Below are 23,048 nucleotides of genomic sequence, written 5' to 3'. Positions count from 1 at the left end.
TAAACGGAAGTACATTTAAAACCTTGTAAAATGAAAGAAAAAGAGAATGTAAAAAAAATCTGAGAATACTGTGTATTACTACTTTATGTTGTGGGGTTCAGGTTGTTTGGTTCACTCAGGATGGGGTGGAGAAAGGAAACTCACAATGTGCTCTCTGTATACATGTTGTATTGGATGTACAATGCAGCTTGGTGCTGGGAAGGCAGCATGGTTACAAGCGTGATGTAGAGAGAGCTGGTTGGTGAGGATGCTCAGAGAAGGACAGCTTGTGGATCGCCATGCTCGCCGGCGGGAGCGAGGACCACCAGGCAGGCGGAGGAGGAGGAGGTGTTGCTGGCTGGTTGGTGTAGGTAGAAAAAGAGACAGGTCACCACGAGGTCAGGTCTTAAATAGCGGAGGTAGGCGTGGCTTAGTAGATGACCCCCGCTCCGTGATGTATGGCGGCGCTGGTTGACCTAGACCACGAGGCATACACTGGGTAATTGGTGGGGTCGGCTAGGCAGCTAGGGGAGGCCTCCACTACAATGTATTATCCTTGGTAAATGTGTTTATATGCATGCATACTGTATGAATTTGTTTTCAATAAATGCAAATCAAATCAAACTAATAACAACAAAAAATAGTAATCTTACGTAGAAGTAAAATTAAACTAAAATTATATATTAAAAGTACAGTATTGTTACTGTTTTTCTACCTTCAGTTTACCGACTTAGTGCTACAAGAACGTCAACAAATTATTATCCGGTCCAGCAACAGAAACCATTATCTATGGTTTCGGAAAATAAATATAAATAACAACTGAGATCACTGTAATAAGAAAATATACCAATAATGAATTTCTCATGAATAACTATAAAAATGGAAAGATATTGCGGTAATTATTTCGATATCATCTAGATGTTGTCAAGTTCTCCAATGATACTGTACTCAGACAATTGTAGGCATTCATTATTCACTTATTTCAGGTACAGCAGGACTACTACAGCTCATCCTGGCACATAGCATAATGTTTACAAGAGAAATTGAGTTTGAATCAGTCGGCAAAAGTCTACTGTTGAGCCAAGAGAGTGAGGGAGAAGTGGGATGTGTGGTGTGGGATGCTGCCATCGTCCTCGCCAAGTGCCTGGAGCATCACACACTTCTTCATAACCAACAAACTACCAGTGAGTCATTGTATCATTACACTGTGAAGAAAAGGGAGATCATATGAAGATTAGCTCCCCATCTAATTTCACCTGAAGATTAAGCACCCTGATGCTACCTGGGAGTTTAGTTTATGTTATGTTATGTTAAGGGTTGGTAAAATTATCGTTTCGGTCAATCAAAAATTTTTAGGATTTTAAGTTTTGGAATCGTTAGTTTAAACAATTCTAAGATACTTTTCTTCTTTAGTGTTACTGCTGGAATTTTTGTTCTCGAGTATTTTAATCAATAAAATTACCAACAATATTACTTGTCTAAAGTGGGCAGGGCTTGGAAGTAAAGGGAAACTGTGGAGTAAAAAAAACAACACTGAACACTACCTTCAGGGTCTGACTAATTACCCAAATGTACCCAAATGTAGCCAAATATAGCCAGAATGAAGCCAAATAATGGTCCTAGATGAATAAATCAGACTGCCAATCACTTCTCGACTAGTATTTGGTGTCAGAAAGTCACAAAAAATTGGAAAACTTACTTTAATCTGAGTTAATCGATCGCGTGCATGTACTGAGGGAGCGAGGAATTACCCAAATGTAGTCGCAATGAAGTCAAATAATGGTCCTAGATGAATAAATCGGACTGCCAATCACTTCTCGACTAGTATTTGGTGTCACAAAGTCACAAAAAATTGGTAAACTTAATTTAATCTGAGTTAATAGATCAAGTGCATGTACCTAACCTAACCTAATCTAACCTAACCTAACGTAACCTAACCTAACACAACACAACTCAGATTAAATTAAGTTTACCAATTTTTTGTGACTTCGTGACACCAAATAATAATCGAGAAGTGATTCACAGCACGAATTACGCTTATACGACCATCATTTGACTTCATTGCGGCTATATTTGGCTACATTTGGGTACATTTGGGTAATTAGTCGGACCGCTACCTTCATACCATCTGTAAACTATCTGTTTATATAGATCACAATAAGGGTGGGTCCAAGGATATATCCTTTTTCCATATTGAATGTACTGTACATTACATTGTACTCTGTTTTGAGCAAGTGTTTAATCTACTTCAATAATTTGTCTATGATGCCATGTGCCTGGATCTTGGAGGCTAGCCATCTACAACACATCTACTGTAGTAAGCCTTGGTCCATGTAGTCTGTTACATTTTCATGTAGAGTGAGTAAATTTGTCAGACAAGATTTTCAGTTCATGAAATCAGGTATTGGACATTAGCATCCCTCAAAATTTTGTCAAAGAGAATGAATGTATGTACTGTATGGGTTGTTAGGCTGATTGGCCTTATGTTTTCAGCTGCACCTTTTCTACCCTTCTTGTTATTGGAGTAACAGTGGCTGATTTCCAGTCCAAAGGCACTTTACCATGATCCGGAGATTTCCAAAATAGAAGTCTTAATGGAGTGTAAATCCCTTTTGTTACCTTGTTCATTACTTTGGTCTGTGCTCCGTCCACTCCTGGAGCTTTGATTTTTTTTTTATGATGTCATCTGTGATTACTATCTCTCATAATTAATTTTCAACCCCTGAGGTATGCATCATCTTAGTTGCTGGTACGTTATCCAGTGTCTCTTGTGTGAACACTGATACAAAGTGCTAATATTCATATGATGTCAGAGGGCCAACTCTTGGTAACTTGAATCTCAACTTTCCAGTTATTGACTATAGTGTTTTTAAGTCATCCCCACCTAACAAACAGATGATATTTTAACTTATAAGTTACTTACACTCATGTTTATTATGTATGTGAGTAAGAGTGTTTTGGTTGGATGGATATACAGTATGAACGATAGGGGTTGGATGTAAATGGGACTGCTAGTATGAGCCTATAGGCCTGCTGCAGTTTCCTCCATTCTTATGCCTTTGGTACAGTTGCTCTTCATTATCAGTGTACATTTGTAACATGTACAGTAGATGCACTGAATACTGTAAGTCAACAAAAATAATGATTGGTGACTATGTACTTGTACATTCTTTGCTTATGATATTTTTACATATTAAAAAATTTGAATGAATTATTTTTCAGATATAAACCATGTAGTACTTTCTGGCAGTCATGTGGTGGAGTTAGGAGCTGGGACTGGCTGTGTAGGGCTTGCTGCTGCTCTACTTGGGTTAGTCTGTTATTTCACTTTTATACTATACAGTACTGTACTATAATAATCTAAAGTTAATAACTTTTGTGCCATTTCATAAAGTTTCAGTATGGCAGCTTCCAAGTGAGAAGCGTTAGTGCATACCCTCAATAACTAGACTGCACTCATGTGAGGTGCCAACTAATGCTGGGTGGTACGTTTTCAGCCCCAGCTTGTGAAAGCAGTCTTAAGCACTCAACTTTCTAACCCAGAGCTACTGTTGTAGTCTTGGACGAGTTACGTAATCAAAAAGCCTGTTGGGTGAAAACAAAGTTTCCAGCACTCCAAATTTGTAATCAAAGATATAAACATCTGTATTAGTCTAAAAATATATTTTCAAAGGCAAATTGTCCTTGAAAGGATACCCAGTAAATATCAAGTTTACCCAAGAGGGCGAGAGTTGAGATTTTTTTTTCCTGTAAACACGCCCTCTCCTAAATTATACTTAGTTCAGGCTAGGATATAAAACAAAGTACGGTTAACCACTTATGTTCCAGCTTACCAAACCCATAGCCAGGGAGGGCTCGAGGGGCTGCAACAAAATAATACTCCCCTCATTTAATGCTAATTTAACTACGTACAATTTTTCTCAGTAAACATCATAAACTGTGGAAAAAAGCAAATAAAAGGTTTTGTTCTAATAATCCACAACTTATCACTTATCCCTACCATTAAATTGTTCAGTCTCTCTTATGATGTCATGAGTAGCCAGTTAAGTGATATTTTGAAGAAGAAATTAAGATTTAACAAACCTAAACTAGCTATTCTTACTATTTATAGTTAAACTTACTGATAATAAAGGTTTTAAACAATAACTGAGATATCAATGCCTTTGAACATGTTAGGATATGCTTTGGATAATTGTGACTTTCTTTCCATGATTGATGAAAAAATCTTTCCAATTAACCATTACTGCCTTTTTTATCCCATTATTTGTGACAGTTCTTAATAGTTCACTGAATTGGCTGGCTTTAACCTTTCCCACCAATTGTTGCATATGTGTTAGAATTTTATCTGGCTACCACCAACTGATTTTATTCAGCTTAGAGAAACCGGCAGGAGCCAGAGAGTTAAGTGTGAACTTGACTAAACTACGTGTATTATCACAGTGAAGAAGAACGTTCAGGCTGTAAACACAAGATGGTGTACTGTAATTGTGGAAAGCCCTGTAGGCATGAGCAATAAATCCCACTAACTCTGTCTGCTGCTAAATCTACCTTGGATCTCATGAGTCAGGAGTGTTAGGCTACTAGTTTGAGATACAGTACAGTACTGTATATTAAGGCAAATGATATAATGCAATCAACAGACTCCCACAGAGTACAATATTCATCATGACTGGAGACTCAAGAAGTACCTAACAGGAGGAAAGGTTCAACTCTGCCAAGAAAAGTGAGTTGTCCAAAATAAGTAAGGGAAACGTATATACAGTAAAACTTTTTATATCCAAAAATCTAAGGTAACAAAAAATGGTAGCTCTTGCTTCCAATGATAGCTAATTGGTCTGATTATTTTTTTTTTTTGTACAGGATTAGCCCAGCTGGGCACAGGTCAATAACCTACATCAGGGCTTGGGTGCAAAAATACAATAAAAACAATATTAATAATACTGTAATAATAAAAGTGAATAAAATTAATAAAAAAATTATAAGAAATATTAAATAAAAATATAATAATACTGTAATAATAATAATAATAATAATAATAATAATAATAATAATAATAATAATAATAATAAAGGACCATAAAAAATAAATAAATAAAAATCAATAGTGAGAAACAATATACAGTATGTATGTTATGTTGTCAAAGTAAGAAAAACAATTGAGACCCTGCAATTGTGTGTAAAGAAGGCAGAAAGTCAGATCAGCAACCTGGGACTTGTTCACAATTTTTGTGATACCATATGGCAGCAGAGTCTACCATTAGACAATAGTACATTATGCTTCCAATATCTTCCCAGGCAGTAGTACCTCCCTGTTTGGTAGCTGCCTACTACCACCAATGTTTAGAGTCGGCCTGGGTCTAGGCCTGAAGACATGTTGTGCAATACTGAGTGAATCATATGGTAAAAGCTACCAGGTTATAAAATGTAAATACAAGTTGAATTTACAAATCTGTTTTTGTATTTTACCATATAACTACAGTATACTGGTAATGCATTTTCTTTACTGTTTACAGAGCATCTCGGGTAACCATTACTGATCTGCCACAGTTTCTTCCCCTTATGAACAAGAACATCCTCCAAAATCAAGATAAATTTGAGTGTGCAGTAGAAGCTAGAGAGCTAACGTGGGGAAACACAGAGCAAGGTGTTGATCTCAGCACTCCAGACATTATTGTGGTTGCTGATTGTATTTACTATCAAGAGGTTAGCAACTGCCCTTTTCACCAAGCATTGTGAGAAAATTTTTTGTCATTATGGCATGAGTTTAACTGTGTGTTCAGGGGATAATTTGGAAGTTTAATGAGTAGCTATGGGATCAAAAAGACAAACTGCATGTACAGTAGTTGATAAATTAGAACTGTGTATAAAGGGCTCTGTCAGCAGGAAACTTAAAGCACTTGGGAGATTGAATAAAAAAATAGGATGGTGACCAAAGCTGGCAAGATGTGTCTGTTGTCTTCTTAAATACTCATGACTTTATGGCCCTCCTGCCGGTAGAGAGAAATATCCGTGCCAGTCCCTGTTTATAGGAGGAAAACTGTGATGAGAAATGGATGATCATTACAGCAGCACCCACCTGACAGTTAGGGAGTACAGTATAGTAGTCTACCATCTTATACAGTATACCATATTATGGCCTGCTCATTAACTTGAGAGGTACACTTTCCCTAAACGTATCAGCCCCCCTGGGCCTCATGTATTTGGAAATGAACACAATGACAGGCGCACAGCAGTCTTGGTTCGGTTGATATTTCTGATTCAAAGTTGTACCTTTCGGCTCTTTCTTCTTGCACCTGATAATCACCATACCTACTGTATACCACCTATTCTCTACATAATGTAATGAAATAGGATGAATTCTGATACCACATGCAAAACCAATAATGTCATGAGTAACCCCGCTGATTTATGCACCTTAGATACTATTTCAGCCCCAGGGGATGGTTGCTAAATAGGAATGTAACAGTACTATGTTTTCATGAATCGAGGTTACGGTGGAATCACTTTGAACAAAATATGAAACTATGATCCGATATTACATTTATTTTCAAATACAGTAATTACAGGTGTATTATGATGCCACATCCAATTAGAATGAGATAATGATTTACTGTATTTCGATGTTATTTCTACCTCAATTGATGAGGTTACACTTATGAATATAATGTATAATCTCATGATTAGTGCTGGTTATGGAACGTTATCTGATACACACTACGAGATGATGTCTGTTGGCGCAAGCTGTGTTTTCCATTGAGTCTCGGGTACTAGTGTCGGTGATGGATTTCCAGCAAAAAACTTCCACTATTTGACTGCCGCTGATATATTTTCACTACATTAATATCATTATATTATTCTACTAAAGATGGAGCAAGGTGATTCACCATAATTACAACAAATGCCAGAAACAATAACTGGCAACCTCACAGGTACTAGGAAGGCAGGCCTACCAACATAATGCAGGAATCACAATTAGTGATCGGATATATTCGTCCATTGTGACACATTGTATCGATGAGAAAAGGGGCCGATACTTTTATGGGAGAGATTTACATAGTTTTGGGCTCTCCCAGGAAATAGGATTTCATAATAATTTCTCCATTTACAGCCAAGAGGATGAAATAAGAGACTTGAAGAATGTCCATCATGCAGGACACTTACCACTCTTCGTGGTTTTCATACGCCAGTAGTACAGTATATGAAAGTGTTTTATCCGCTTGGGGTTAACATACATTTAAAGTGTATGAACGTCTGTGGAAACAAATGTCTTAGGAAATAAATTTTCCTCAGTCTCTTATATGCTCCTGGTACTCACTGAGCATCTGGTGTTGTCAGGAGCTTTCAGACACATGGCAACAGTGTTTATTGCACCCTCCTTGGTCTCGGCTGTGATTCAAATGTGATATGTGCACATAGTCCCCACAGGTTTTTTGCCTCCACTTTATGTTGGATTATTTTTTTGTTTGTGTTGTGTTTGTACTTGGCTGCTTTTGGTATAAGAAAAAATGGCCAACGATCATATACCATTGACATCGGGGACACAAAAAAGAACACTTTTGGCCATTCAGTGGGTTGAGAAATGGTTGTGAAGGATTTTGCTTGAAAAAGAAATTTCATGTCGGTACTCAAAGGCAGATCTGAGACATGATCAGGCCTTGATGGCAAGTATGTGGAGTGCTTAAGATAAAGTGATGAGTCTTATTGACTCTCACACTGACACACTCTCATTTGAGTCAAGAGGAGGTTGAGGAAAACATTTTATCATGTGATATCTCCCCCTCATGCTCACCTAAGCCCCCTGCTCAGCACCTGCGCTGCTCCTAGCCTCGCCAGGTCACCTAGTACCCTATAACCCAGGGTTTTGCCATCTCAGCCGACCCAGCTATCCTGCCTGCCATACCTGTCACTGACATAATGAGGGAAGGTGACATCCCTGACCTTCCTGACAACAAGTGGTGCAAAAGCAATAAGAAACCTAATGTATATCCTTTCCTGGGATGATTAGGCTCACTCCAGTTATTTCTTACTCATGAGTTGCTCCAGTATTTTACCGATGAAGTGAATCGGTATGTGCAGCAGTGCCTTTGCGGTGGTGGTGGGCTGGCGGCTTGGTACAATGTGTCTATGATGGAAATGGCTCATTATTTGGGCCTATCATGATGGGTCTGCTAACCACTGCTCGCCAGAGAGTGTACTGGTTTGTAGGAAAGGGTTATCATGACCCAATCTTGCACGAGACGATGCCCTTCAAACAGGTTCAAACAACTGTCAATGTCTTTTCATTTATGTAATGATGAGGCCTTATTTTTTTCGTAAAAAAATTGAGTTCCCAACATTATATCATGCTGAAATAACCTTTTTTCAGGATATTTTATTGAAACAAACTTGTAGATTATTTATTCAGTACCATTACAGTGCCAAATTCATCTCGCGGCCAGATTTATGGGACTCAAACAACTAAAATAATTGGAGGGGGCCAGGTCTTGAGTGTTATTCAACAAGGAACTGAGTGAATTGAATTTGACTGTTTGTGGTTAAGGAATTGTAATGAAGTAAATTTGTGAGGCACAAGCACTAGCTTGTACAAGTGTACTGTAATGTACCAGGTACTGTACTTGTGGATTTAGTTCTGACCTTAAATGAATGGAGTAGGGATGGCTGCTTACTTCATTCTTTCAGCATAAATATCATCTGCATGACTTGAGTCATCCTACCACAAAGCATTCCACATCCTCCTTGTACTGACGAGCCTAGCATTGAGGCTTTTAACAAGTATTGGATCTTGTACAATATTTATCTTGTCCCTTTCCATAAGCTATGTTTACAATCTTTTTTCTGTACTCTTACATTTCAAAAAGGTGTACTGTATTATTATCAATTATTATACTGTACTGTACAATACTGTACTGTTCTTTACTGTATGTTTATTGAACTGAATGTATTTCTACTGATTGAAACTTAGTTGTTATTTTTTGTAGTGATCCATTTGTTTCTCATTATAGCAATTCTAATTTTTTAATGTTTGTGTATTTTAGAGTGCTTCCTGTATTTAGCACTTCATTCTTTACTGGGATGAATAATGTCTTAACAGATTATTGTGATCTTTGATGTTTATTTATCTCTTCTCTTTGGTAGTCATTGGAGCCACTTGTATCAACACTAGGGAGCCTCTGTGGCAGGAGCACCACCATCATCCTGAGCTACGAGGAGCGCACCACAGGAAATAAACCTCAACTCCAGCATAGTTTTTTTGAATTAATGGATAAACACTTCAAGAGAGTCCAAATTCCCTCAGAAGAACAACATGAACTGTACAGAAGTAGTGATATACATTTATTTAAATTCCATTTAAGATAATATAATACAAGTTAGTCAAACAATTGTTGCTTCCCACTATATGACAAAATCTGCAGTAGAATATTTCAACAAATTTCAGACATTATGATATAGTTACCAGCAATTGAGATATGGATATGATTGATACTATCTTGTTTTCAGTGTAGGAAGGTGTCCAAAAGAGGGTCTTTTTTATCCCATATGGCATTCATGTTTTAAACCTTATACTGTGGCTGTTGGAAAGTGGTTTACCACTGTGTGCGCAATGAATACACACACAAAATTAAAAGCTTTTAAAACATGTAATATTCTTATGAAATTGAATATGCGCATACAGAAGAGTAAAAAATGAAAATACAAATCATTTACCAGTACTTCTGTTCTGTACTACTTACATTTGTTCAGGAGTGTGACGGTCAAGTGGATATACTGCTTGCCTCTTGTTCCATGGGTTGGTGGTTCGATTCCTAGACATTCCCAGTTCACCCAGCTGTAAATGGGTACCTAAGTTTAGTACATGGGGAAGTGAATTCAGTTGAGTGCAGTACTGGTCATGCTGCCCCCTTGTGTACAGTGTACTGTATCCACACTGTCCCTAATGGGCAGTCATGCCTGAGGGACTTTCACTTTTCACATTTGTTTAGCCATTATGGAGTGTCTAAGTGAACATGTTGGGGCTGAGTTACTATAGGGGAAAAGGGAGGAGCAGACTGTTACTAACAGCCAATGAACATGATGAAAGAGGTACTTAAGGGCTCTATTGAGGTGTGGGTAGCACGAGGAGGCCTACTGGGACACATGACATACATTGTGCAGTTCTAAAAAGTGGCTGTTCTCCTATGATGGAAGTTGCAGTTATACAGTATAAGTGGCCTCATATGAAGGATGTCACAGTTTAAGAGTTAAATGCTGGCACTCTCAGGTGACTAACAACAGGGAAAACTATACACAGTATCTTCAGGATGAATGAAGTGTGATGAAAGAGTAATGCAGGCAGTTGTTATATCAGCTAGATACAAACAGCTCAGTCACAAAGATGCTTAAATATATTACAGTACTGTACTGTACTTCTCTGTGTTATCTCTCAAAGAAAAATGAAATGGTTGACAAGCTGCAATTGCTCAGGTAAAAATACATGTACTGTAGTACCAAATGTCACTTGTTTGTTACAAAGGAATTCTGGGAAGTTCTTGGAACTGGCCCTTGATGTTTTCCTTGTAATTTTGTATTTGAAGTTTCAAATCTATTTTCTTATTGTTTACCAGCAGCATATTAACAACATTTCCAAGTACAGTAAACGTATTTTAATTTATTGATCTTTCCTCACAGCATTAATAATTCAGGCATTTTGTTAAAGAATTCCCTACTTTTGTTTGACATTGAGTAAACAAGTCACTTCTTACTAACTTAAGAATATGAAGATATTGTAAGTTAGAAGAGCAATGGATGATCAGGTACGGTACTCTGAAAATTTACATAGTATTAATATTTTGACAAACGTGAGGAGTTAAGTTTTATGTTTGAATTTTATTACATGCAAAATGTCAAGTAAATGTACTGTATTACCAGTACTGTCTGGCGAAATTACTATATCCATGAGATGGTCTCGTGACTATTGTATATGTGGTACAAATACTGTACACTGAAACATAAAGTAAACAAAATTGGTACACACACAGACTTCTTAGCATACACAATCATTCTTCCTACCTGTATTCCAGATGAATGATCATGGGTTTGGTGTCCAAATGGAGTGCAAGACTGGGTTCTCTGTTTGCACACTAACCCCTGTGTACTCATTAATGTGATTACTGTACACTATTGTGTGTGACTGCTGCTGGTAGAACAACCCTTCTGTAGACTAACTTCCTGTCAAGAGGGTGGAGTAACTCATTTGTTGCTGAATGCTAAGAATAAGATAAACTACCTATTTTCACAAAGTACCTGAAGATCACGGATAGACAAACAGTGAAAAAAACAGTAATAAAAGCATACACTGTACTGTAGTATGGGTTTCAGCAGAAATTTGCTCTCAAGAAGAGCACTTATTGCAATATTATTTAGGATACAGTGAAGTTGAGGAAATTAAAAAATTAGCAGGACATGGAGGTTGCACTCTCTCATTGAATCTTTAGCAACCTAGAGTTTGAGTAATTCTTGTTGGACAGTTTTCCTGACAGTAAGGAAAAAATAAGATCAGTGTAATTAATTTGAATTGATTTGTATTAATATCTTGCCTTTAGATAAAGAACAGTACACTGTTTGCTTACTTGTGTATAAGGCCTTGTATCAATCATCGAAGCCATTTCTTGGTTGGACCCCTCTACAGTTTTGGAAGACAGTACATGATTTCCAACTGACCCTCTCCCTAGATAGTTTGAGACAGAGCTTACTGTAGCTGGAAATATATTGGATGCATTAATACAAGGAAAACTAAGTACAGTACATAATTTTGTTATTATTTTTTTTATTAATTAAATATTATTAAATTAGGAGCTATTGGATATGTATACAGTACAGGTATATTTTTTTGTATTATCACAACAAATGTAAGTGCATAGCAAATTGTGTTTAGCATGCAAGACCTTTTTCTTTGGGAGGGGGGGGGGTTCTATTTACTGTAGGGTAGATCAGGGAAATTTGAATATCTTTTAATGAGGTGTCTGGTTCCCTTGATTGAATCAATGTAAAAGTGAGAGATGAAGAAACTGTAAAATCAACAATATAAGAACACAGAGGGAAGTGTTTCAAAAGAATTTGTGAAAACAATGTGGATCCTTTGAGGATTATTTTAGATGGTCCCTAATGAACACAATATGATCCTGTTACACAACTGACCAAAAATCCACCAGAATACATAAGATGTAGCAACTGTGAATGATGAAGGAAAAGTGGTGCTGAAACCAGCTCAGTTGTAAGAAGCTGATGTGGCTGGAGGAAGTTTAGGGACTTGCTGCCTTTATTGATGGCAAGGGGACTTTCGGTCACTGTCCCTTCACATAAAGGAAGGGTGTATACAACTGGTGTGATTTGTGTGATGTTGTTTAGCAGTGAAACATGGTCAGTTAAAGAGGATGACATGCAAGTTTAAGTGAGCTGAAATGAGAATGGTAAGCATTGGAAAAATTTTGTGTAGACACAGGCTGAGATGATCTGGGCATGTGAAAAGAATGGATGAGACCAATTGGATTAAGAGGTACATGAGTCTCAACGTGGAGGGGAAGGGACCTAGAGTAAGGCTGAGAATAACATGGGGTGAGGTTACAAGATGACATTAAAAATTTTATAACCTGACAAGAGAGTCTGCAAGAGAGCACATACCATGGAGAGCTGCCACCAGGTGATCGCAGCTAACCCATGCAAGTGTGAAAAACAGCCAAAAACGATGATGGTAATACATGTGAGAATGATGATGACATTATAATATGTGAAGAATAAAATTGAGGGAGTAGGAAAATGTGAATAATGAAGAAGAGAAGTAGAATCCAATGCTGTAAGTACAGTATTTAAGTGCATGAACTAAAAGTAACAAGCAGATAAGTGCATGAAAAAACCTAGATATAGCCTATGTAGATAAATGCTTGAGGTAAAAATTACTAGTAAATAAGTATGAAGAACCATTATTAATAGATAAGCTGCTTAATTAAAGACTAAGAATACCTGTATTGTACATGAACACTTATAAGGAGATACGTTCCTGAAGAAAAAGTGACAAGTAGGTAAGTAAGTACATAAACCCCTTATAAATATCTGATGTAAAATTAACAAAGATAAATATGTGAAGTAGAAGTTACAAGTAGACAAGTTCTTAATGTGAAGTAGAAGTTACAAGTAGACAAATTCTTAAAGTACAGGTAAATGAAGAAGATTTATAACTACCGGGTAAGTAGCTGAAGTTACATGCACATAAGAGCCTGAAGCAAAAAATACAAGTTAACAAGTGCATGAAATATAAGTCACAAAGGAAATTCCTGAAGTAAAAAATATGAGTTAACAAATGCCTGAAGTCATGATATGAGTAAACAAATGCCTGAACTAAAAGATGAGAAAACGAATGCCTGCAGTAATAAAATTATTAAACAAATGCCTAAAGTAAAATATATGAGTGAACAAGTGCATGAAATAAAATATATGAGTAAACAAGTGAATGAAAGACGTTTATTCCCCCACGGGATGTGAGGCAAGGACAAAATCCTAAACAAACCAGAGGAAGCATTCACGAGGGAGTTTTCTGTTATAGGAAGCAACATGAACTCAATAATGTTCTTTAATAACAAACACTACCATTTATCACTTCAGGTTCGTCATTGCGTCCTGGGAAATGTCGGGTTTACTTATCTTATGTGTCGTATATTTCATGTTAAAGAAACATTGTCAATCTTATCAACAACATTAAAAGTACGTGTACGATAAACTGAGCAAGTGTTTGGGAACGACAGACTACACAATTGAAATTATATTTATTGTTCTTGTAATCTGATGCATCAGATTTTAATACATTATTAAATTTTGACAGCAATAATTAAGTAGTCGCCCTTCTCCAAAAGTTTACATTAACGAATGTAAAAGTCTACACATGTAATATTTGTGGATGTTACAGTAACATAATGGGTTATCCCAGGACACTTATGAGGGAATGTTTTCTTCAATGTCAATGAGACCATAAGTGATATTTACTACAAGCCATTTAAATTTCAATGTTACCATCAAGCCATAACAAACTATTCTAGTGACATCTAGTCTTGTTCTACTAACGTAACCAAAATTCGATACTTTACACTACGTCATCTTCAGTGTTCTAGTTAACTCCATATATTAGACAAGTAGAGTATTCCGTGCAGATATCTTCTTCAAATACCTTAAACCCATATATACGTCCGTCATGTTTCTTCACTCAAAAGGTGATAGGTAGATATTTATTCAGTAAGATTTTCATACTAATTTACATTGATTCAGCACATCCAAAGACAATGCTGAGTGACCGGGAAGTGGCAGCCAAGTGAAAGTGGTGGCCTAGTCTGAATGACCAGCTCGAGAGACACCAGGCAAAAAGGTAGCCTAGCCTGAGTGACTGATGTGGCAGGGAAACATGGCACTGTAGCATAACCTAAGTGACCAGTGTTGTAACTTAGAATGAGTGTCCAAGTGATCTGGTAGTATTGTCTGGGTAACTAGTGCAGTGGCAACTTAGCCTAGGAGAACAGGTGATGCAGACAGCCTCAACTGAGTGACCCGTGAAGCAGGCAACGAGTAGTCAGTCATAACCAGGGCTGAATTTAGACACGTGGAGGCCCTTTAGGTGCCTCACACTGTTGACCCCCCCCCCCCTTTTTTTTAATAAGTACATATTTCAGAAAATACATCACGAAGGTAGTTATATCAATCAGTAGGTAGTAGGCCGCTATCAAACGGGGGTACTACCACCTGGGAAGATATTGAAGCATAATGTATTGTCTAATGGTAGACTTTCTGCCTCATTTACACACAATTGCAGGGTCTCAATTGTTTCTCTCACATGACAACATAACATACATATATCGTTTCTCACTAATGATCTTTTTTTTCATTTTTGTATTTGTTTATTATTATTATTATTATTATTATTATTATTATTTTATAATTATTTTTATTTTTGTATTTTTATAAAATTTATTGATTTTTTTAATAAGTATTATTATTATTATTATTATTATTATTATTACTACTACTACTACTACTACTACTAACACATTTTCGCCCCCCAGGCCCCGATGTGGGTCAATGACCTGTGCCCGGGTGGTGCTAATCCCTGTAAAAAAAAATATAAAATACAAATAACGACTGAACACTGCAGATGTCGGCCAACACGGATCACGACCATCTCTGTTCAATAAAAAATAATAATAAATCACTACAATAAAATAACCTATTTTAAATACAGATTTTCGTGTTGCTGTAGCTGTACTTGTAAATTAAATATTTGTATTTGAGAAGTCACAGCCAAGAAGTATACACATATTGAGGAAAAACAAATCAGTTTAAGCCATTACTGTACTGCCACTGTGCTTCATTTGCCTTGTGGTAATGCGGTAGCTTAACTTTTACTTTTATCCTCTTCCCCAGTGTTGGCCAAGCTTGGTCTTGAAAGAGCTCACACTTGGTGCCTTCACAACACTCTCTGGCAGATAGTTCCAAGAGATCACAATTCCCACTCCGAAAAAGATCCCCCCCCCCTACCCCCCACCAATTTTCTGGACTTGCGGCTTCTTCAATCTTGAGCTCTGACCCCTTGTTGGGCGGGCGTCCGCCAGCTCCAGGTATGGACACTCGACTGAGTAGTGCTCTCTGACATGTTTATAAACTTCAATTAAATCACCCCTTGCCCGTTTATAGTATAAGCTAGGCAGTTGCCTAGCCCTCCTTTGGCCATTTTCAATGAACTGACAGTCTCTAGCATATCTCGGGGACCAGACTGGTTGACAGTACTCCAGACGGGAAGCACCTCACTCTTGAAGATCATTACGAGGGACGACCTTCTTATAAGACCTACTAGATTCGTTGCCTAATTCACCTTCTTCTCGCAATGGCCGAAGAACTTAAGTTCATTGTCAACATACACACCCAGGTCCTTTTCACATTCAGTCTCTATTAATGCAGTCTCTTCGTCTTGCTGGGACATGTGATACGCCTACTTACTGTTCGTGCGACCCAGGTGCGTCCTGTCAGGAAGATAGTTCGTATCTTCTCTTGTGAACAACGAGGAAAATAATTTGTTCCACTCCTCCATCTTATCCTGGTCTGAATCTGCGTAACTACAATCTTCAAGCTTCAGGTCCGATACCCCTACTCGCATTTTTAATTTCGATTTTGCGTAGCGGTAAAAAGATGTTGGACTTGACTTGACCTCGCTCGCATTGCGCCTCTAGAACTCTTTTTCAGCCCTTCTATACTCTGACTTTGCTTGGATCCTAGATCTGGCACACATCCTCCTGTCCTGCTCATCATTTCTCCTAATCCACGTCTTCAATTTCTGAGATTTTTTCTTAACTTTGTCGACCGCCGCACGGTTCATGTGTAACGGTCTCCTTGTATTCCTGGAGGCACTGTGTTTGGTCTTAAGTACATATTTATCGATCAAATAGTTTATTTTACTGGCTATGATACCTGAGACAGTTGGAGGCTTGTGGGAGGAAATACAAATGAGAGAGTTGATTTGTTTACAGCGAGCCTAACAAACTCGGGTCTTGCCTAAGGCGAGAGATGGAATTAATCTACCCTGGCATTTAGACTCCCACCCAACAAACTCTTCCTGGATAAACTGGGCATGCACAAGCTGTACTGGCTATGTCGGATATGTTAAGCACTGTTGGCAAGTCTAGATATATCTGAACCTGCGCCAGTGTTGGTCAAGTCTGATCTTGAATTAATTCTTTTAAGTTAAACTATGATCTTTTCGTTGTTGTTAGTTCAGTTTGTTTTTGAGTCAGATTACTTCATCAGGTTAAATTTCCACACAATCCCAATGACCTTTCGATCGTTAATTCCTTTTATGTGTAATACTTTCACCTTATGATCTGCTCGCAAACAATATAGTACTGCCTGTATCTCAGATCTTACGTGACCCCCCTCTCTCATTTCACAGGGTAGTAAAGAGGCCAAGTGGTATATGTACACAATTCTCAGAAATAAACATGAATTACTACCAATACTACTGTTGTCATCGTATGTTTACGAATTCATGTTATATGACGAAACTAAATTCAGTTAAGCATTTGGCGATATAATGATCCTCCTGGCCAAACGTCACTCATAAAATTCATTTTAAAAACAGTGTTGGTTATAGTATGTGAGTGAGGGCATGATAACGATACAATGACACGGCCGGATGTTATTTGTTAAGGTGGTCGGGATATTTATTAAAAGCTGGGGCGGATGCTGTTGAAACTGTGAAGCCCAGAGCTCTACTCTCACACGAGAACATTGAAGCAGCATGATACTAATCAGAATTGTGTATGTGTGTGTGTGTGTGTAAGTGTGGTCCAGACACAACACTCGCCTGATTGGTGGCAGAGAGTTGCCTCTCTCTCTCTCTCTCTCTCTCTCTCTCTCGTATGCTTTCATTTTGTATTTCTGTTTCTTTGTGTCTCTACTACAACATTAGCCTTAACATGTTTCTACCACACCTGACCTAGTACTCCTACACCCACACCTGTCCTAGTACTCCTACACCCACACCTGACCTAGTACTCCTACACCCACACCTGACCTAGTACTCCTACACCCACACCTGTCCTAGTACTCCTACACCCACACCTGACCTAGTACCCTACACCCACACCTGTCCTAGTACTCCCACACCCACACCTGACCTAGTACTCCCACACCCACACCTGTCCTAGTACTCCCACACCCACACCTGACCTAGTACTCCTACACCACACCTGTCCTAGTACTCCCACACCCACACCTGACCTAGTACCACACCCACACCTGACCTAGTACTCCCACACCCACACCTGTCCTAGTACTCCACACCCACACCTGACCTAGTACTCCCACACCCCACACCTGTCCTAGTACTCCTACACCCACACCTGACCTAGTACTCCCACACCCACACACCTGTCCTAGTACTCCCTACACCCACACCTGACCTAGTACCCCACACCCACACCTATCCTAGTACTCCCACACCACACATATCCTAGTACTCCCACACCCACACCTGACCTAGTACCCCACCCACACACCTGACCCAGTACCCCACACCCACACCTGTCCTAGTACCCCACACCCACACCCATCCTAGTACTCCTACACCCACACCTGTCCCTGTACTCCACACCCACACACCTATCCTAGTACTCCTACACCCACACCTGACCTAGTACCCCACACCCACACCTATCCTAGTACTCCCACACCCACACCTGACCTAGTACCCCACACCCACACCCATCCTAGCACTCCTACACCCACACCTATCCTAGCACTCCACACCCACACCTGTCCCCGTACCCCACACCACACCTATCCTAGTACTCCCACACCACACCCTGACCTAGTACTCCTACACCCACACCTATCCTAGTACCTACACCACACCTGACCTAGTACTCCCACACCCACACCCTGTCCCACTCCTACACCCACACCTGACCTAGTACCCACACCCACACCTATCCTAGTACTCCACACCCACACCTATCCTAGTACTCCTACACCCACACCTGTCCTAGTACTCCCACACCCACACCTGACCTAGTACTCCTACACCCACACCTATCCTAGTACCCTACACCCACACCTATCCTAGTACTCCCACACCACACCCATCCTAGTACTCCTACACCCACACCATCCTAGTACTCCTACACCCACACCTGTCCCAGTACTCACACCCCACCTGACCTATGCTCCTACACCCCACTAGTACTCCTACACCCACACCTGACCTGTGCTCCTACACCCACCTATCCTAGTACTCCACACCCCCACCTATCCTAGTACTCCCACACCCCTATCCTAGTACTCCTACACCCACACCTATCCTAGTACTCCCACACCCACACCTATCCTAGTACTCCTACACCCACACTGTCCTAGTACTCCTACACCCACACACCTGACCTAGTACTCCTACACACACCTATCCTAGTACTCCTACACCCACACCTATCCTAGTACTCCTACACCCACACCTGTCCTCAGTACTCCTACACCCCACACCTATCCTAGTACTCCTACACCCACACCTATCCTAGTACTCCTACACACACCTATCCTAGTACTCCTACACCCACACCCTGATACTCCACCCCACACCTGACTACTCCACACACCTGACCTAGTACTCCTACACCCACACCTGACCTAGTACTCCCACACCCACACCTATCCTAGTACTCCTACACACCTATCCTAGTACTCCCTACACCCACACCTATCCTAGTACTCCTACACCTACCTGTCCTAGTACTCCTACACCCACACACCTGACCTAGTACTCCTACACACACCTATCCTGTACTCCTACACACCTGTCCCAGTACTCCTACACACACTGACTGTACTCCTACACCCACACCTGACCTAGTACTCCTACACCCACACCTGTCCTAGTACTCCTACACACACCTGACCTAGTACTCCTACACCCACCCTGACCTAGTACTCCTACACACACCTATCCTAGTACTCCTACACCTCACCTATCCTAGTACTCCCACACCCACACCTGTCCTAGTACTCCTACACCGACCCTGAGTACTCCTACACCCCACCTAACTAGTACTCCTACACCCACACCTATCCTATGCTCCCTACACCCACACCTGACCTAGTACTCCTACACACACCTGTCCCTAGTGCTCCCACACACACCTGTCCTAGTACTCCTACACACCTGACCTAGTACTCCCCACACCTATCCTAGTACTCCACACCCACACCTATCCTAGTACTCTACACACACACAGCCTAGTACTCCTACACCCCACACCTATCCTAGTACTCCTACACCCACCTATCCTAGTACTCCACACACACCCTATCCTGTACTCCTACACCCACCTGTCTCATGCTCCTACACCCCACACCTATCCTAGTACTCCTACACCCACACCTGACCTAGTACTCCTACACACCTATCCTAGTACTCCTACACCCACACCTGACCTAGTACTCCTACACCCACACCTATCCTAGTACTCCTACACCCACACCTGACCTAGTACTCCTACACCCACACCTATCCTAGTACTCCTACACACACCTGTCCTATGCTCCTACACACACCTGACCTAGTGCTCCTACACACACCTATCCTAGTACTCCTACACCCCACCTATCCTAGTACTCTACACCCCACACACCTGACCTAGTACTCCTACACCCACACCTGTCCTAGTACTCCTACACCCCACACCCAGCCTAGTACTCCTACACCCACACCTATCCTAGTACTCCTACACACCTATCCTAGTACTCCTACACCCACACACCTGACCTAGTACTCCTACACACACCTATCCTGTGCTCCTACACCCACACACCTGACCTAGTACTCCCTACCCCACACCTGTCCTAGTACTCCCTACACACACCTGTCCTAGTGCTCCCACACCCCTGTCCTGTACTCCTACACCCACACCTGACCTAGTACTCCTACACCCCACACCTATCCTGTGCTCCTACACCCACACCTATCCTAGTACTCCTACACACACCTATCCTAGTACTCCTACACACACCCTGACCTAGTACTCCTACACCCACACTGTCCTAGTACTCCTACACCCCACACCTGTCCCTAGTGCTCCTACACACACCTGTCCTAGTACTCCCTACACCCACACCTGACCTAGTACTCCCTACACCCCACCTATCCTAGTACTCCTACACACACCTATCCTGTACTCCCTACACCCACACCTGACCTAGTACTCCTACACCCACACCTATCCTAGTACTCTACACCCACACCTGACCTAGTACTCTACACCCCACCTATCCTAGTACTCCTACACCCCACACCTATCCTAGTACTCCTACACCCACACCTGACCTAGTACTCCTACACACCCCACACCTGTCCTAGTGCTCCTACACACACCTGTCCTAGTACTCCTACACCCCACACCTGACCTAGCCTCCTACACCCCACCTATCCTAGTACTCCTACACCCACACCTGACCTAGTACTCCTACACCCACACCCTGACCTAGTACTCCTACACCCACACCTATCCTAGTACTCCTACACCCTCCACCTGTCCTAGTACTCCTACACCCACACCTATCCTAGTACTCCTACACCCACACCTGTCCTAGTACTCCTACACACACCTGACCTAGTACTCCCTACACCCTCACCTGTCCTGTCTCCTACCCCACACCTGTCCTAGTACTCCTACACCCCACACCTATCCTAGTACTCCTACACACCCCACCTATCCTAGTACTCCCTACACCCACACACCTATCCTAGTACTCCTACACCCACACCTGTCCTGTGCTCCTACACACCCACACCTATCCTAGTACTCCCACCTCCTGTCCTAGTGCTCCTACACCCTCACCTGTCCTAGTACTCCTACACCCACACCTATCCTAGTACTCCACCCCACCTATCCTAGTACTCCCCCACCCACACCTATCCTAGTACTCCTACACCCTCACCTGTCCTAGTACTCCTACACCCACACCTGTCCTAGTACTCCTACGGTACCAGTAGCCTCTGGCATAGACTGATGGGGTTTTGCCCACTGGATTATTCTAACACCGGGTTTTTTTTTTAAGTAGGAAATTGCTAGTGGGATATTCACCGTGATTCCTGACCGTTGTATAATACGAAGTCACAGTGGGGAAACAACATTCCATTTAAGTGTGTTAATTTCTTCCTACGTAAGGGATTTCGGAAAAGGTGATCATGTATGTACTACAATACACGTTCTACTGACCTGACGAACATGGAATTTCCGGGACATTATTTGTGTATTTTGTTTGTAACTGACTGGGAAGCGTCAACTAGATGACACATCACTCGTGTTTCCGGTATGTGGATGACGGGGTGCAATTCGCGATGTATGACGTCATCCGTGCTTCCGGTTTGTGGGCGGCAGACCCAACATGGTCACTGTTTGCAATTCAAGGTCACACGATCGTTTGGGATTGTTTTTGAAACTCCTACTGTTGTGTAAGTTACTTTAGATTTAGAACCATAATGAATAATGACTTAACCGTTTAGAGCTACTTGGGACAGCTCTTGTTACCAGAGCTACTTGGGACGGCTCTTGTTACGTGAGCTACTTGGGACGGCTCTTGTTACGTGAGCTACTTGGAACGGCTCTTGTTACCTGAGCTACTTGGGACGGCTCTTGTTACCTGAGCTACTTGGGACGGCTCTTGTTACGTGAATTACTTGGGACGGCTCTTGTTACGTGAGCTACTAGAGACGGATTCTTGAGTCTCTACCTAGGGATTTCCCGATCGACGTCCAACATCAGAACGCATGTAAACAAACTGAAGGGGGGGAGGGGAGAGAAGGAAATGAAAGATTAGGGGGAGGTGAGGAAAGAGGAAGGAGAAAGGGAGAGAAGGAGATTGGGATGAGGATGGGAGGAGATGAGAAAAAGATTGGAAGGAATGGCAGAGGAGAGAGAGGAGGAGGGAGGGAGGAGATGGGAGAGGAGAGGGAGGAGGGGAGGAGGGAGGAGATGGGAGGAGGGAGGAGGGAGGAGGAGGCCACTGTTAAACGAGCCTTTGCTGAAATGTTGTGAAGAATGTCTGTTTATGACTGCAGCCAAGGACAGGTGGTGGGGAAGGTGATGATAACAAGTAAAACTAATAACAAACGCAAATAACAGGAGGACACAATGACAGGGAGGACACAATGACAGGAGGACACAAACAGGGAGGAGACACAATGACAGGAGAACACAATGACAGGAGGACACAATGACAGGAGAACACAATGACAGGAGGACACAATGACAGGAGGAACACAATGACAGGGAGGACACAATGACAGGGAGAACCTGACAGGAGGACACAATGACAGGAGGACACAATGACAGGGGGGACAAAGGGGAGGACACAATGACAGGGAGGACACAATGACAGGAGGACACAATGACAGGGAGAACACAATGACACAATGACAGGGAGAACACAATGACAGGGGGACACAATGACAGGGAGGACAGGGAGGACACAATGACACAATGACAGGAGGACACAATGACAGGGAGGACA

General features: G+C 41.2%; 1 protein-coding gene and 1 long non-coding RNA gene across 5 annotated transcripts in view; one reads left to right on the top strand and one right to left on the bottom strand.

The window, feature by feature from the left end:
• The first annotated feature begins 435 nt into the window (after window positions 1–435).
• On the top strand, window positions 436–12,052 carry LOC121868601 (protein-lysine methyltransferase METTL21D-like). 4 transcript variants are annotated; one of them, XM_042369387.1, is made up of 5 exons: window positions 436–538; window positions 966–1,163; window positions 3,202–3,289; window positions 5,492–5,681; window positions 9,114–12,052. In XM_042369387.1, the coding sequence occupies exons 2-5, from the start codon at window positions 1,007–1,009 to the stop codon at window positions 9,333–9,335; spliced, it is 657 nt and encodes a 218-aa protein (XP_042225321.1). In that variant the 5' UTR covers window positions 436–538; window positions 966–1,006; the 3' UTR covers window positions 9,336–12,052. The 4 variants fall into 4 exon arrangements, with proteins under 4 accessions (XP_042225321.1, XP_042225318.1, XP_042225319.1 ...); XM_042369384.1 differs by lacking the exon at window positions 436–538 and adding an exon at window positions 717–874; XM_042369385.1 differs by lacking the exon at window positions 436–538 and adding an exon at window positions 719–809.
• Window positions 9,728–23,048, bottom strand: part of LOC121868602 — a 15,505-nt gene continuing 2,184 nt past the window's right edge. The window contains exons 2-3 of the long non-coding RNA XR_006089430.1: window positions 11,585–11,712; window positions 9,728–9,804 (exon numbers count right to left, since the gene is read on the bottom strand). This is a non-coding gene — a long non-coding RNA (uncharacterized LOC121868602). The remainder of the gene's footprint in view (window positions 9,805–11,584; window positions 11,713–23,048) is intronic.

Source organism: Homarus americanus, unplaced genomic scaffold, assembly GCF_018991925.1.
Source record: "Homarus americanus isolate GMGI-L3 unplaced genomic scaffold, GMGI_Hamer_2.0 scaffold59495, whole genome shotgun sequence".
Classification (NCBI taxonomy): Eukaryota; Metazoa; Arthropoda; class Malacostraca; order Decapoda; family Nephropidae; genus Homarus; species Homarus americanus.
This window is presented reverse-complemented; position numbering and strand designations above follow the sequence as displayed.